The sequence below is a fragment of the Lipophrys pholis genome, assembly GCF_963383615.2.
Source record: "Lipophrys pholis genome assembly, chromosome: 2".
NCBI lineage: Eukaryota > Metazoa > Chordata > Actinopteri > Blenniiformes > Blenniidae > Lipophrys > Lipophrys pholis.
This window is the reverse complement of record NC_137636.1, coordinates 24,514,245-24,528,753: the sequence shown is the minus strand read 5'-3', so window position 1 is coordinate 24,528,753 and position 14,509 is coordinate 24,514,245. Positions and strand designations below refer to the sequence as shown.

The window sequence follows — 14,509 nt, the reverse complement described above, 5'->3', positions numbered from 1 at the left end:
CTCAGTGTCAGTTAGTGTAACGGGTCAAGTCGTCTGCAAAGCGGGAGAGCCGATTCTCCGGCGTTGCGCACGTCACTCCCGACCGCGTCACTGTCTCTGGGATTTCAGTTCAAGACACTGCCCTGATCGCAGTGGGGTCCAGACCTCACGGTTGAATGTACTGGAGAAAATACAGTGAAACTCGTCCTGCAAACAGACATCTGACTCAACTTCAACCAGAGATCAGCTCATTTTACCTCGACAGTCAGAAATACTGGCTAGAAGGTAGACACAGACTCACAAAGTTAATATTATTGTTTATTATTTGTTTTAAAGGTAGAGCTTCATTTGTTTCTATACAATATGAGGTAAACACTAAAGTGTAAACAGTCACAAAAAAAAAAAAAAAAAAAAGATTTTAAAGCCAAAATTAAGACAGGAAGTAAAACCTAAATATTAAGAGCAGGAGAGCAAGAGCAAAAATAACACATCCATGGCTGTTTAATAAAACCGTCTCGATAAAAATGCTTCTCTTATATGAGCTGCTTGTTGTTTTTCAAGTTAAAGGAGCAGTAAATACATGCAGGTCCTTCATACTTTTAATGTTTCTTTGTCTTTTGGTATTTTGAGCTCGAGAGCACCTGAAGAAACAGCAGATGGATCATCTGGTTCAATAAATGGATCCAGTTTATTATCATCAGCATTACGTTGAGGATGAATGCAGCAATGGTTGTCTGTCTTTTTAGGTGGTTACATTTAAAGAGTAATTATTAGGTTTGAAATCTTGTCAGCGCAGACCAAGTCAATTTGACTCCCTAAATGATTTTAAATGTTCAGTCTAATACAGAAGCATAGGAATCGAAGCATTATTGTTTTTTAATGTTCATTCAGTGATGAATTAAACTGGGCCGTTAAAAAGGTTTATTGATTCAATTTGGAATATTTCCAAGAATCATTCTGAAGTTGTGAGTATTTCGAAGTATGATTGCATCATTAAGGACTTCATTACAGAAAAGAATGTCCATACACGCAGTTTGATTTACAGTACAATGAATCAGGGTTTCCAAACAATATAAACCTACAGCAACATAACTCAGAAGATGGTTTATTGTAAAATATCATCAAAGTCCGACAGGTTTGTTTGTTATTTATTCATCAATTCAGTCAGAAATCCAAAGCTGAATCGACATTGAACAGTTTTAAAGGTGTTTGAATCTGTAAATGATACAAGTTAAACTCAGGGAGTCAAATACCACACAACAGCAGGTTGGATCAAGTTATTTTTTGGTTTTTGTTGTGTTGTGTGTTTAGTTTAGGTGTCCTTTCTAGTGGAGTGTTTTCCTTCAAATCAGAGCATTATACAGAAGCTGCTTCTTTCCGACTTCTTGTTCAGTCGTCATTGTTGGGGAAAAAAAATCCAGGCCTGCTTGGGCTTGTTGAAGCGCCTGAAGACTTTTAAATGATCTCAACAAAAGCTTCTTTTAAAACCTTGAAATACTACACCTGAGAAAATCAAAGTGTGGTGAGCTAACTCTTCACACTGAGTCAGAGCTGTAGATCAAACTCCAAATGTTCATACTCACAATACGTGATTTTATGTTTTCTGTCGATTTTAGAAATTTCAGTTTAAATTGCAGTCTGCTGTGAGTTTTCGGAGGTTGCTTTTTTTTAGTAGAAGTAGTGAATAGGTTTGTTGATTTTTCTGTTTACTCTTTCATCTGTTGATGTTGGCACTGGACAAACGAAACACATCTAGACAATGTTTAAAGTGAAAACGCATCGTTTTTGTATTTCCGTTTCTGAAAAGTTCTGAATTTACGATGTTCTTTTAAAACAATGTTTGTTTACGTGGAAACGTCAGAAACACTGAAAATGATGTAGTTAGCATGCCAGGCTACATGTTGGCGCTTCTTATCTTTACAAGTCTCAGGAGAATACGGACTGGGAGTCATGACACTCCGGAGGAAACATTGTCCTTATTGTCCATCTTCTGAGCATGTGTAGGAGAACTATTCCCTACGGCCACTGTGCACACGCGCAGTAACAGCACTTGAGATAAGTTGCGTTCTTCATTGTTTCCACACACACATGGAGTCGGAGCGTTTTCAGAAAGTTGTTTTTTCAGTGGCTCAGAGTTCCGTTGTCATGTAAACGGAAACTCAAAAAGTAAAGAAAGTTTTCTGTTTTCACTTGAAAGTGTTCGAAAGAACAATCTAATTTGCCAATAATGACGCGTACAGCTTCTTTCTTTTTTGGACTTCGGTGCGACCAGACTCCAGAGTCACAGCGATCTCACCAGCTGGTGGTTTAAAGTGATATTACAAGACGGTATACAAAAAGTTCATTGGCCAGTTAGTTTGTGTTTAATTGCTCGCAGTATGATGGACAGAAATGACACTGTGATGGGTGTATGCTCACATTTCAGTGATTATTTTAGGTTGTATTTCACATATTTGAGTTGGACATCTGAAAGTGTGTGGAAAGACGTTTGTGTAAGCTTCCTAAATGACAGAGTCTGTTTGTCCGATGCCAGAAAGTCCTCATGATGAAACCCCATGTAGCTGCGACCCTGCCTGTATAGACGATCTATAGGGCCTTTGGACGACCGTCATCTTTCTGGCCACGTTAACCCCCCCCGGCCCATCTCCGTGCTCCTCTGAACACATACACATAACTGCATCCAGCAGGCACATTGTGTCGCCTCCATTGTCTTTGCCTCATTAGAAGTTGTCTGTCTGATTTCATTTATGTGCAGACGCTACCTCACAAAGAGTTTGCGCTGAGCCCCCCTGCGGTGGGCCGGTCCTCTCGGCTTCAGGACTCTCCTGCTGCTCGGTGCTGATGTCAGCATTTCTTCCTGACAGCAATTTGATATGGAACGGGAATATGGGATTAACATATGAATGAGCGCCGTGGCAGGCCGGGACGGTTCTGAGCGTTGCATTGTTGTGTAACTGGAGGGTTAGCGGCTCCTGCAGGGACGTTTACATTAGATTTCCATCAGAATGGAGCTTTTGTTGAGCTATAGACTGGAGAATAGTGTGAGCTCTTGTTGTATTGATCATTCAGAGCATCTGTCTGACAGTGCTGCTCCTCTCTGCATATGGCCGACTGTTGCGCGATTACTCAACTTCTAACCTGGTTTCATTGTGGATGTAAGTGGGTCAGTAGTTAATAAGGTTCAGCTAAATGAGCAGATGAAACCTCTTTTATGAACTTATCGTTGAAAATCAGGCATTCAAAGCTCAGATCTTAGTTTCAGGTCATTTGAAAAAATTTCTTACACAATTTAGTACTAAAAGTAGGACTGAATAAACCTGAAAGGGTCAAATTATGTGAACAAAAGTAACCGAAAATACCAACTCTCCTAGAAATATATATATTTTAATATGATATATATTTAATATGGTTGTATCTGATGTTCATTGGCAAATTATGTATATATATTGTTTGTTTACTGTGTATTTAACTTGTGGAATATATATCTATATATATACATATATATATTACGAGGGTTAGTTTTTATTGTTTACACCATTAGAAATTTTCAGGCACTTTGAGGAAACAGGACCTCAAGCAGTTAATTTCGAAAGTGGAAAGTGAGCTGAACTTCTTTAAAAAATGGTTTGATCTGAGTACGTTATCTCTAAATAAACAGAAAACTAAATTTCGGATTTGTGGATCCCATGAGAAAAACTAACATAAAACTGTGTTTGAATGGAACTGGAATAGAGCGAGTTTTTGAAACTAAGTTTTTGGGGATAATAATAGACCATCAGCTATGTTGGAAACCACATGTACAGTACGTTAAGTCTAAGCTATCAAAAACTGTTGGTATATTAAATAATATTAAAACGTTACTGAACATAAAATGTCAGCATATATTGTACTCCTCTCTTGTGCTACCCGACTTATTATATTGCTCAGAAATTTGGGGGAATGCTTGTAAAACAAACCTAGACCCAATCGTTAAACTGCCAAAAAGAGCAATTAGAATAATAAATAACGGGAATCGACAAATCGACTCTTTAAAAAATCCAAACAATTAAAGTTTATGGATTTAGTTCAGTTAAAATGGCAGGAAATGATGTTTCGTGCTGTAAACGGGAGCCTTCCCAGGAGCATCCAGTCCTTCTTCAGATTAAGAAGAGGACATTATGATTTAAGAGGTTTGCTTCGGTTTGAAATACACAGAATAAGAACCAATGTCAACCAAAGGTGTGTTTCAGTTGTTGGGGATGAAATTATGGAACGATCTTAGTGATCCTTTTAAGTTAATCCATTCTCTGTTAAAATTTCCAAAAAATCTCTCAAATCGGATATGATTAATACATATCAGTTATGTGAATAGTCCGTACAGTACATTTCCTTAATTGAAAAAAAAAAATGTAAACATTTACAGACGGTTATAGATGAAGGTGAGCATAGTGGCAAAAGTTTGTTTTGTTTATTGTTGTTGAGTTGATGTGATGTACAGGGTGGGCTGAACAAAAAAAAGCATTTCTTCTGCCCAAACCTTTTTGTTGGTTGTGTCTTTGGGTTGTGTTTTGAAGGGCATATACAATAGTCAAACGTAAACAACCAAAATAAAACTTCAATTCATTTCATTAAATGGGATTTAGAATACTCTCAAACCAACATGAAGACAAACTGGAAGTTTCAGGAAAACAATTCATAATTTTAAAGCTTTCCCTGAAAACTGTGGTTTTCATATTTTAAGCACAAATTGTGGAAAAATTAAGATCTAGCTGGTGTTTAAAGAAATCCTCTTCATCCATCCAAACACTAAGACACAGGCCGGCACAGGGAAAACATTAGAACTATCCAGCGCTGTCCCACTGATCACCACACCAGTGGTCTCCGCTGTTGGTCCTGGTCATAAAACATGCAGGACAGAGTCTTCAGGGTCGCGACGAGGCTCCAGGAATCACATAGTGAATATTTATTTCGACGGTCACATTTTAGTGTTTCCCGCTCCTGACGTGTGCACGTCTTTCCAACGTTTAATCTAAGCCCCGTCACATTAGAGAAAGTGCTGTTGTAGTAAATCTTGCGCGATTCAGCCATAAAAGATAATTACAGCTGTTGATATTCAGTACGACCTTGAGAGTGACGTTGCTTTTAGACAAGAATTAACTTCATTTATTGGTTGACAGCAGTTTTTTTTGTTTTTTTTTACCATCACAGTGTCGTGCTACTGCGGCTCAACGCTGCTAAAGATTTTCTTCATCAATCTGAGTTTTAGTTCCGTTGGGTTATTTATCTGTAGTTTGAGATTTCACGCAAACCAGAGAAGAGCGAGCAGAGTGATACAGCTGTGCGGTGTTTTAGTTAAGTTGAAAAACCAGAGGACGTCTCGGGTTTTAAAAATGCAACAATGTTATTGTCCACTTCTTGTAAAGAAACACTTAAATAAACACGCTTAATGTCAGCGACTCGGGTCCATTTTACATGATTTACTGGAAACTATTCTGTTTGTTTAAAAAAAAAAAGAAAGTTTCAGATGGTAGGAACGCTGTAGTTTGCATGTCAGGCCAGTAGTTTGAGGCAGGCAGAGAACAGAACGATTTATATGGTCTCTTTTTGTCGTATAAGCCCACTCAGTGTCGGACATATTTAAAGAACGACTCTGCGTTTTTGTCCAAATTATGTTGTAATCGTACTTTATTTATTGGAGAAGAACTGTTCACTTCATCAGTACAAGCATTTCTTTTTCTGTTGATCTACCAAGATCCTGTCGCACATGTGCAGAACTGCATTGAAGAATGTCCCCTGTTTACATGAAGAGTGAGGCACGGTGCATTTAGAAAACATTTTCTTTTTCAGCGTGTCCCAACAGCGTGTTTATTGATCCTCTTAGATCAAAGGTGTCAAACACGTTTTAGTTTAGGGGCCTCATACAGCCGAATTTCATCTTGAGCTTCTTTGTTGTGGCGCGGAGTGTGCGCATCGAAAACATTTACGACTGAAAATGACAACAATCTCAAAATAAAGCCAATTTTAATGAAACCTTCAGTTGCAAAATATAGGGAAATGTCCAAAAAAAAACGTCCCCTACAGCTGTTGCATTATGGGTGTTTATACAAATTCACCCTGACAGCATGGCTTTGAGGCGAGTGTGATAGCATCGCGGGAGCTCGTCAGGGAGTCCCTGTCATTGATTTAAATAATTCTGGGTTTGCGCGGTTTAAAGAAAAACAGGTCAAATCATCCAACGCGAACTGAGCAGGGCGATTCACAACGGCGAGAGCAAGGGCAGAAGCAGGTAAACGGAGCCAGACAGACTTTTATCATTTGTTCAAATCGGTATCAAAACTTGCCAAACTGGCAATTTGGAGGACCGCACATCTACACACTGTGTGAGGGGAGTAACAAGACACAGCTGGTACCAATCAGGAGATCAGGGACGAGCGCAGGAGGACTAAACATAAAGACGGCAGGACACAACACCAGAGCCATGACGCAGATTGCCTTAAATAAATACATTTGAAAAAAAATAAAATTCTAAATCCAATAGTACAATGAACTAAAACAAGTGGAAAAAATCTTAAATAACAAAAGCAGAGCAGGATAAATAACGAAAGTGATATTTTTTTTTTAATAATTCATATCTTCCACATAAGCTTCAGTTTGGCCTGCACTGTGTATGTTGATGCAAGTAGGAGAACACAACAAGCTGGGACTGAAATCTCCCAGGTCCCCATTTTTTCTCATTCTTCACATGGCTAACAAGCAATTAGAAAGCCGCGAATGCCTTCTGGGAGAGACCGTCCGAAAATGTGCACTATTAACCCCTTATTTCAACAATTATTGTCTCTCCCGCGTGTCTGCAGACCCAGCCCTCTCGTTGCTCTCTGCAGGCCGCCAGAAACATGCAGCTACTCAACAAATCTGCCAGCTTCAGCCGCCAATTAACTTTATAAATGATAGCACAATTAATTACCCTCCAAAATATAACTGCCACCATGTAAAGCTGGATTTCTAGTCGGTGAAATACAGGGACAAAGTGGGTTGTTTAGTTTCTTTTGTTTGGTTGTATAGTTTGATCACATGTTAATTTACACTCATTTTCCCGGTAACTTTCTGCTCATATATTCTGTATGAAGATTAAAAACACAAACAGAACAGAAGCATAAAGTCATTTTGTTGTTTTTAATCATTATATTGCATACACTGGTGTTCCCTCCTCCTTCCAGACGGCCGTAGAGAACCTCTCGTTCAAACACTGAGTATTTCTAGTTGGTAGATTCTGGATGCTGGATCAGGAGTTCTGCGCGCCGCAGCTTGTCGTTTAAAGTCCGCCCTTTATTACAAAGCCTCTGCACCTTCTGCCTTTTTGTATACTTCTCAAAACACACTAAGGGAAAAGTCACGGCGTCACCGCCAACCTCTGTGCAGAAATTCCTCATTAAGACCCAAAAGTAAACACTGATCGACAAGTTCTGTGCAATTTCACGGCCGATCCTGGTGTTTGTTTTTTTTTCCATATTCTTCTCATAAAGATGACGTTAAAGCTCACGTTGTCTCATCACATGGTCTCATAACACAGGCGTTGTGTTTGAATACCTTCCAACAAGGTTTTATTGAAATCAATCGATCATGATTCAGTAAAATGCATCCCAGAGTGCCTTACATGTTAAGCTAGATTTTTCTAAAGTGTTTCACTTGATGACATATAACGGACTCCACAGGCTGATTTTGATCATTTTAGGATGCCTCTGTTTTATTTTACAGCAGATTTAGTTCTTAAAGTGATTTTTCTACAACAACAGATAGTTTTTCCCTCAAAAAAAACTTTTTCTGTGAAGTTTTGTGTACAATGTCGTTCTCCAACACACACACTGGATTACACACATTATTCCTTCGCCTGTAACCACGCCAATGCAAATCTAATCTTGAACATATTTTCACCTCAAAGTAGAATGACTTTAGTCATGGAAACCTAACATGGCATTGAGATTTCCATATCGTAATAAAAACACAAGTGCACATACAAACACAGACACATTGCCTTTGACTTCCATTTGTTTCCTGCAGATCGTCTCACATTCAAGCATTCAACTTTTTATCTGAACATTAGCCTTCGTCTGACCTGAAAACACATCTTCACATCAAATTATTGAGTTATTTCATTATAGAAATGTGATCTGTGTCGAGAGAGATTGTGATATTAGAGGAGTTTGGACACATTTGGAGTTCCCAACAGTGATTTACTGCTTAAACATCCACATGCGAAGCCTCACAGAACTGCAGTATATTTCTGTATCCTCTCATTAATGTGACGCATTTCCTCTCCTTAACATTCACTCTTGACTCTTTGAAACAATCAAACACTTCAGGGGTCTGACAAGCTTCGTAGGCAAACAGTTTTTAATGGATCAAAACAGCCACATATGCAGACTCTTACTGAAAAAGCCCAAACGCGTCCGTGTTTACCGTCACACTAACATCATGTGATGAAGAGCGTGCTGTGTCGAGGTGAGACAGGACTTAAGGGCTTAACAGCTTGTCTTAAAAATGTCTTGCAGACTATTTGCACATGTCACAGATGACTTTAGCTCACATTTTGGCCTTTTTGATTGACATGGATTTAGTACGACACATTAGTTTACTGATCTTGAAAACTCCCAATTCCTCAGAACTTTCTAACACCCGATAAAGGTTGACGTCATTGTAACTCCCTGTTTTCGTTTCAGTTCCCAAACTTTTTCAAACTTTCCTCCTGAACAATGTACGCTGGTGTAAGATGGAGAGTCTCTTTCTGCCTGACATTGTGCATTCAGCAGCATTTAGTCAGCTACTCGGTGAGGCGTTCGACGGCTGCAGGACACCCCGGCCCCCTGCACCCCCCGCTGAACGCCATTGTGCTCCAGCATATGGTGTGTGTGTGTGTGTGTGTGTGTGTGTGTGTGTGTGTGTGTGTGTGTGTGTGTGTGTGTGTGTGTGTGTGTGTGTGTGTGTGTGTGTGTGTGTGTGTGTGTGTGTGTGTGTGTGTGTGTGTGTGTGTGTGTGTGTGTGTGTGTGTGTGTGTGTGTGTGTGTGTGTGTGTGTGTGTGTGTGTGTGTGTGTGTGTGTTGCTATTCACCCGTTGTTGGAGCTCGCTCTCTGCCATCTGTCCCAGTGTAACCAGACACAGGTGCAGGACCCGGCCGCCTGCGTGCTGCTACTGTAACGTGTCTGTGTGCGTTGTGGCCTTGTTCTGGTGTGGATGTGATCTCCTCCACAGGGACCTTGTATCACTGTGGGGACAAAGATGGAGGTCACCATGAGCCATTTTTTTTGATCCATTTTTCAAATGAAGACATGTTTTAAGGGTCGCGCTAATAGTTGAAACTGTGTACGTGCATGACTTTCTGTGTGTGTGTGTGTGTGTGTGTGTGTGTGTGTGTGTGTGTGTGTGTGTGTGTGTGTGTGTGTGTGTGTGTGTGTGTGTGTGTGTGTGTGTGTGTGTGTGTGTGTGTGTGTGTGTGTGTGTGTGTGTGTGTGTGTGTGTGTGTGTGTGTGTGTGTGTGTGTGTGTGTGCGCGCGCGCGCGCGCGCGCGAGTGTGTCCCTGCTTGTTCATCACGTGTCTTTATTTCTGGATGTATGCAGTGTGTGTTGTGTCTGTGTATTCAATTCTATTTGAATGCATGATTTTCCACATATATATCGTCAGTTTGAATTGTGTCTGTTTTTGTGTGTGCCTGTTTCTGTGAGATGTTTTGTTCACTGACATATGTGAACCATGCCCATAAGCGTAGTCTTCTGGAGCTAAAAACTGAAATTGATTATTTGATCAGATTTAATGAATCAGATACTAAACTGATGAAAAAAGTGTAAAAGGATCTAGAATGTATAGTTTCTCTACCGTGTGGTCGTAGTATCTAAAGTGAGAAATCAATAATGACAGCGATGAAGTCTTAAGACACCTGATTTATGAATTTAGAAGCAGCTGGTAAAAGACGTTTCATTCGCTCGTCTCAAATCGATATGAGAGGGAGACGGACAGAAGTCACCTGGAGAAGCAGAAACACTGAGGATGAAGCAGGATGTCACATTCGGCTCCAGTCACGTTCAAAAGCAGCTTTACATGACACTAGTGTAATCGTTTTGCATATTTTTCTCATAACTTGGTAACATTGAGTTGAACTATATGTCCACACTTAACCTGCCAGGCTCAATATGGATTCACGTTTCAGTCTCCAGACAAACAGAGAAATATTCCTACAGAAGCTTAATTCGCGGTTTCTAGAAAAGACGACCGCCTGTTACTCCACATGCATCGTTAACACACACACACACACACACACACACACACACACACACTCCCATGCAAACACTGCAGCCGGTTAAATCCCTCTCACGCACACATACAGTTACCTTGCACACACTCCTGCTGCAGTCAGTTACCTCACATGCACTTTCCCTGCAGTCTGGTATCTCGCTTGTACTTCATGCAGCATCATACATTAACTTACTTGTTAAGTAACTCTGATGGCAGTTTTTTTAACCGTATACACTCATTTTCCAAACATATTCACGACTGTTACCTTTTCATGAACTTCCACCGTCCCTCTTACCTCACATGCACTTTTGCTGCAGCCTGTCGTCTCACAGATTCAGTTAAATAAAACACACTCCTACGGGCATTATCTAACACACACCAAACATATATGAAAGAACTCCTCCTCACAAGTTGCCTGACACTCGTACTACAGCCTGTTTTCTGTCCTTGTTGCATTGTGCTATACACATACTTACCTTGCATGTACATGTGCTATTATCTTGAACATAAAGTGACGGTTCATCCGTTTCTCCAGCATTTATCACACACCTGCTGTCTGACATGCAATTGAAACCTGTTATCTTACACAAGCGACGCTGCAGTTTTTCCCCCCATGCGCTTACAGTCGCTTTGCACACATCGCAAACTATTATCTTACACACCGTCCTCATACAGCCTTAACGTATGTTTACACGGATTCATACAGCAGCACCTTCCCTTACACACACACACACACACACACACACACACACACACACACACACACACACACACACACACACACACACACACACTCGTACTGGAGAACCTTACCCATGTACCGTCACCTCACACACACTCGTACTGCAGCCCGTCACCTCACACGCACTCGTACTGCAGCCTGTTATCACACACAGACTCACCGCAGTTGTTACTATACATTTTACAGTTACATAGCACACTCGTACCGCAGCCCGTCGCCTTACATGTGCTCTCACCGCAGCCTGTTATTGTACACGCACCGTTAATTGCGCACACTCGCATTGCACTGGAAGCCGTCGTGTATTGTTTTGTCTTCCACGTACTGTGACTGCAGTTTCCTCGTTGAGCTCGTCTGTTTGTGTGTGGATTTTTATTTTTTTTTTTTAACTGAGAGTCCATGACTCATTTTATCCAAGTCGTCCAAAACAAACCATTTCTTAAAAAATAAACAACCCAGAACAACAGGTATTTCATTGTGCTCACACAGAGATAAACTGAATGTTAATGTGCTGTTGCAGAGACGTTTCCTCTCCTTATACGACTCCCTCTCGTCTTTTCTGCGCTCCAGGTGATCGGCAGTGATCCGTACTGGGTTCCCACCACGGAGGAGGAATATCTGCACTTTGGGGAAAAGGCTGACTCGGCAAACCAGACGCTCAAATACATGAACGCTGTCCGCCGCCGCAAAGGGCTTTACGTGGAGGAGAAGATAGTGGAGCATGCAGAGAAACAGAGGACACTCGGAAAGAACAAGTAGACGAGACGCAAAGTGCACTTCCTGTTCAGGTTTTCAGGCATTTGAATCAATTGGATGCATTTTTGCATTTGTTTTCAGTATATAATGCTGTTAAGTTGGAATTTTTTTTTTTCTTTTACCAGATAAAGTGTGCTTGTGTATAGCCGAAGATTGTGGAATGAATTCCAGATGGAATCAGAAGGAGCCTGTCCTCTATTAAAATGTATAAACAGCTTCTTTATCCTCCAGGTTTGCTGTTGTGTGTGTTTCACACAACACTGTTTGCTTCTACTTCAACCATTGACTGCGAGACTGATGTGATGAAGATGTAGTTCAGAGCAAAACATTGTTGATTTTTAACTTTTGTACTCCTCTGTGGGTCATAAAGTTTGATAAGAAGAGAAAAATAAAGAAAATATATTTGAATTGTTTGTTTGTTTGTGTTAGTCACAATACAAAAACACGAGGTAAACGCCAAACATACAGACAGGTGTAGTAAAGTTGAGCGATGTTCATTTACTGTTGATGTTACTATCAGGAGAAGTGAGTTAGATCAGGTTTAATGAGGCGTTCCTCCTTCAATAAACAAAAATGTATTGAAATTAATTAGGCTGCTTTCTGACTGGAAACTACAGAAAAAGGAAAAAAGCTTTTCTGCTTATCGTGAACAGTACAGTGCGAGTTTAGCTTATATCCTGAAATCCGGCTGAATTGATTGAATGACGACAGGAAGTGATGTACTTTGGGTTTGATAGAAAGAAACTAAAGGATCGTCTGCATAGAGTGACATTTTATGTTCCTCACCATTTCTCACAAGCGTCCCTGTGGATTTCCTCTTTGAAGACTGAGGGGGTGTGAAATATTGATGTGAAATAAAACCAGCGGACATAAATACAGCAGCCTCGCCCAGATTGTAAAGTTTGACCCAAAACCAAATCTCTGTCAGACTTTAAAGAACTTCAACAAAAGTACCAACTATCCTACTCAGTGAAAGTTCAGTAAACATGTGGAATGAAATGAAAAAGGTATTTAAATACTATTCAATTTTTAAGTGTTTAATGTCCAAAGGAGCTTGTTAATCTTCTGTGTTTACATGTCGCTATACTGACGACTTTATCACCAGCCTCTTCAGACCAGGGAAGGTGGACAGTCCATCACAGGCCAAACCGAGACACACAACCACACACACTCATGTTCACAGCTTTGGTAATGTAACCTGTCGGCCCCAAAATGCATAATATTTGACTGTTGTTAAATAGAAGGGCCTGAAGAAAGCCCATGAAGTACACGCAAACTGCACAAGACTCCAACCCACAACCTTCTCACTGTGATGAAAGAGTGCTAACCACTACACTCCTCAGGATTCAGCGCCTGTGGGTTTGATTTCTGGTCAGGGAACTTTAGGTGACTTCATCTGGCTCCATGAAACGTTCAGAACATACTGTGGAAATATAAGATTATCTTATGGTTATAAAGGTTGCAGACCCCTGGTCTTGATGGGTAGAGGAGCAGAAGTCTGCAGGTCCAATTCCCATAGCAGACAGCTTACGATTGTGGGTCACTGAGCAAGACCCTTGACCCTCATTAGCTCCTTGGAGGGCTGAACTGAAGCTGCCCACTGCTGCTAGTATGTATAGTTACGATTAAATGCAAAGAAGGAATTTCCCCAATGGGATTAACGAAGTATTAAAAAAAAAGGCAAATAGATTTTCACATGTATTGTTTTTCCACTGGTGGATACGTCTCCAAAGTGCTTTACAATGTTGGTCACTTTCATCCTTTCACACTGCAATGCTGGGCTCTGGGTTGGAGCAGTAAATGGATTTTCATGCTTCTTTCGTGCATCTGCAGCACTACGATCTGCCCAAACACAATCAAATCTAGAACCATCTGATCTGCACATGTGGCCCACTTCCAGGAAGGCTGCTCGAAGCCTTATCACGTGATCGTGCCCCTTCTGCCATGTTGCCCTTCTGATAGCCCGGCTCAGCTCGTCCGCTGCCCGCTAATGGCTGGCGAGCTTCTCCAGGGAGACCTCCTCTAATGCAGCGGGCCGGATGGGCTAGTCCTGCATCAAACAGTCTGTTACAGTCATGCATAATTAAACCCCCTATTTTTTTATTTTTTGTCTCAACAAATTGTGGTAATTTTTCTTCAGAAGGTGGTTTGGATTAATTCCGCAGAGCTCACCCCCATTCTTAACCTCATGCTTTTGAATTTCATTACCCAACCCCAAAGGAAAGCCTTTTTATTTATTTTTTATGTAATTGGGAAAACACAAATATGGTGGAAACGTGGGGAAATGATGAGGGTTTCAGTTATCGCACCGCAGTGGTGAGCCCTCTTGAAGGGATGTGAAGCCATTACAGCGTTTAAAAAAGAATTAAAAAAAAAACCTGACTAATGCATACATGATGTTTCCTAAAAGGGTTTGCACACACAAACAGAAACAGTGACTAATGGTTCTTTGAGCGATGCTGACCTCAGCACAGCATAATGAGGAATGTGTTATCCTCCCAGCTCTTCTCACAACTCTTTCCACAGTTCTGCTCTTTTCATGTCACTCCTACACTCTCCTCTGCTGACCCTCCACACGGACGTGTTTGTTCGTGCTGGACTGAGGCAGTGTTCCTCAGACCGCACTGCCACCATTTCCATGTTCACAATTTTCGGTATCTCCACTAGAATGTGAAGAAGTGCAAGTCAAGTACCACATACGTAAAACAGCTCGACTCCTGATGCTTTGAGTTTTTGGCAAAGATCCCGAAAACAACTCGGTTCCAACAAG

The 14,509-nt window shown here is 40.9% G+C and overlaps 1 protein-coding gene across 1 annotated transcript in view; it reads left to right on the top strand.

Annotated features, from left to right (window-relative positions):
* efl1 (elongation factor like GTPase 1) overlaps positions 1 to 12,610 on the top strand; it is a 97,092-nt gene extending 84,482 nt beyond the window's left edge. The window contains exon 23 of the mRNA XM_080458274.1: positions 11,554 to 12,610. Coding sequence (XP_080314400.1) covers positions 11,554 to 11,742 — 189 coding nt within the window. The 3' untranslated portion in view covers positions 11,743 to 12,610. The remainder of the gene's footprint in view (positions 1 to 11,553) is intronic.
* The last annotated feature ends 1,899 nt before the right edge of the window (positions 12,611 to 14,509 follow it).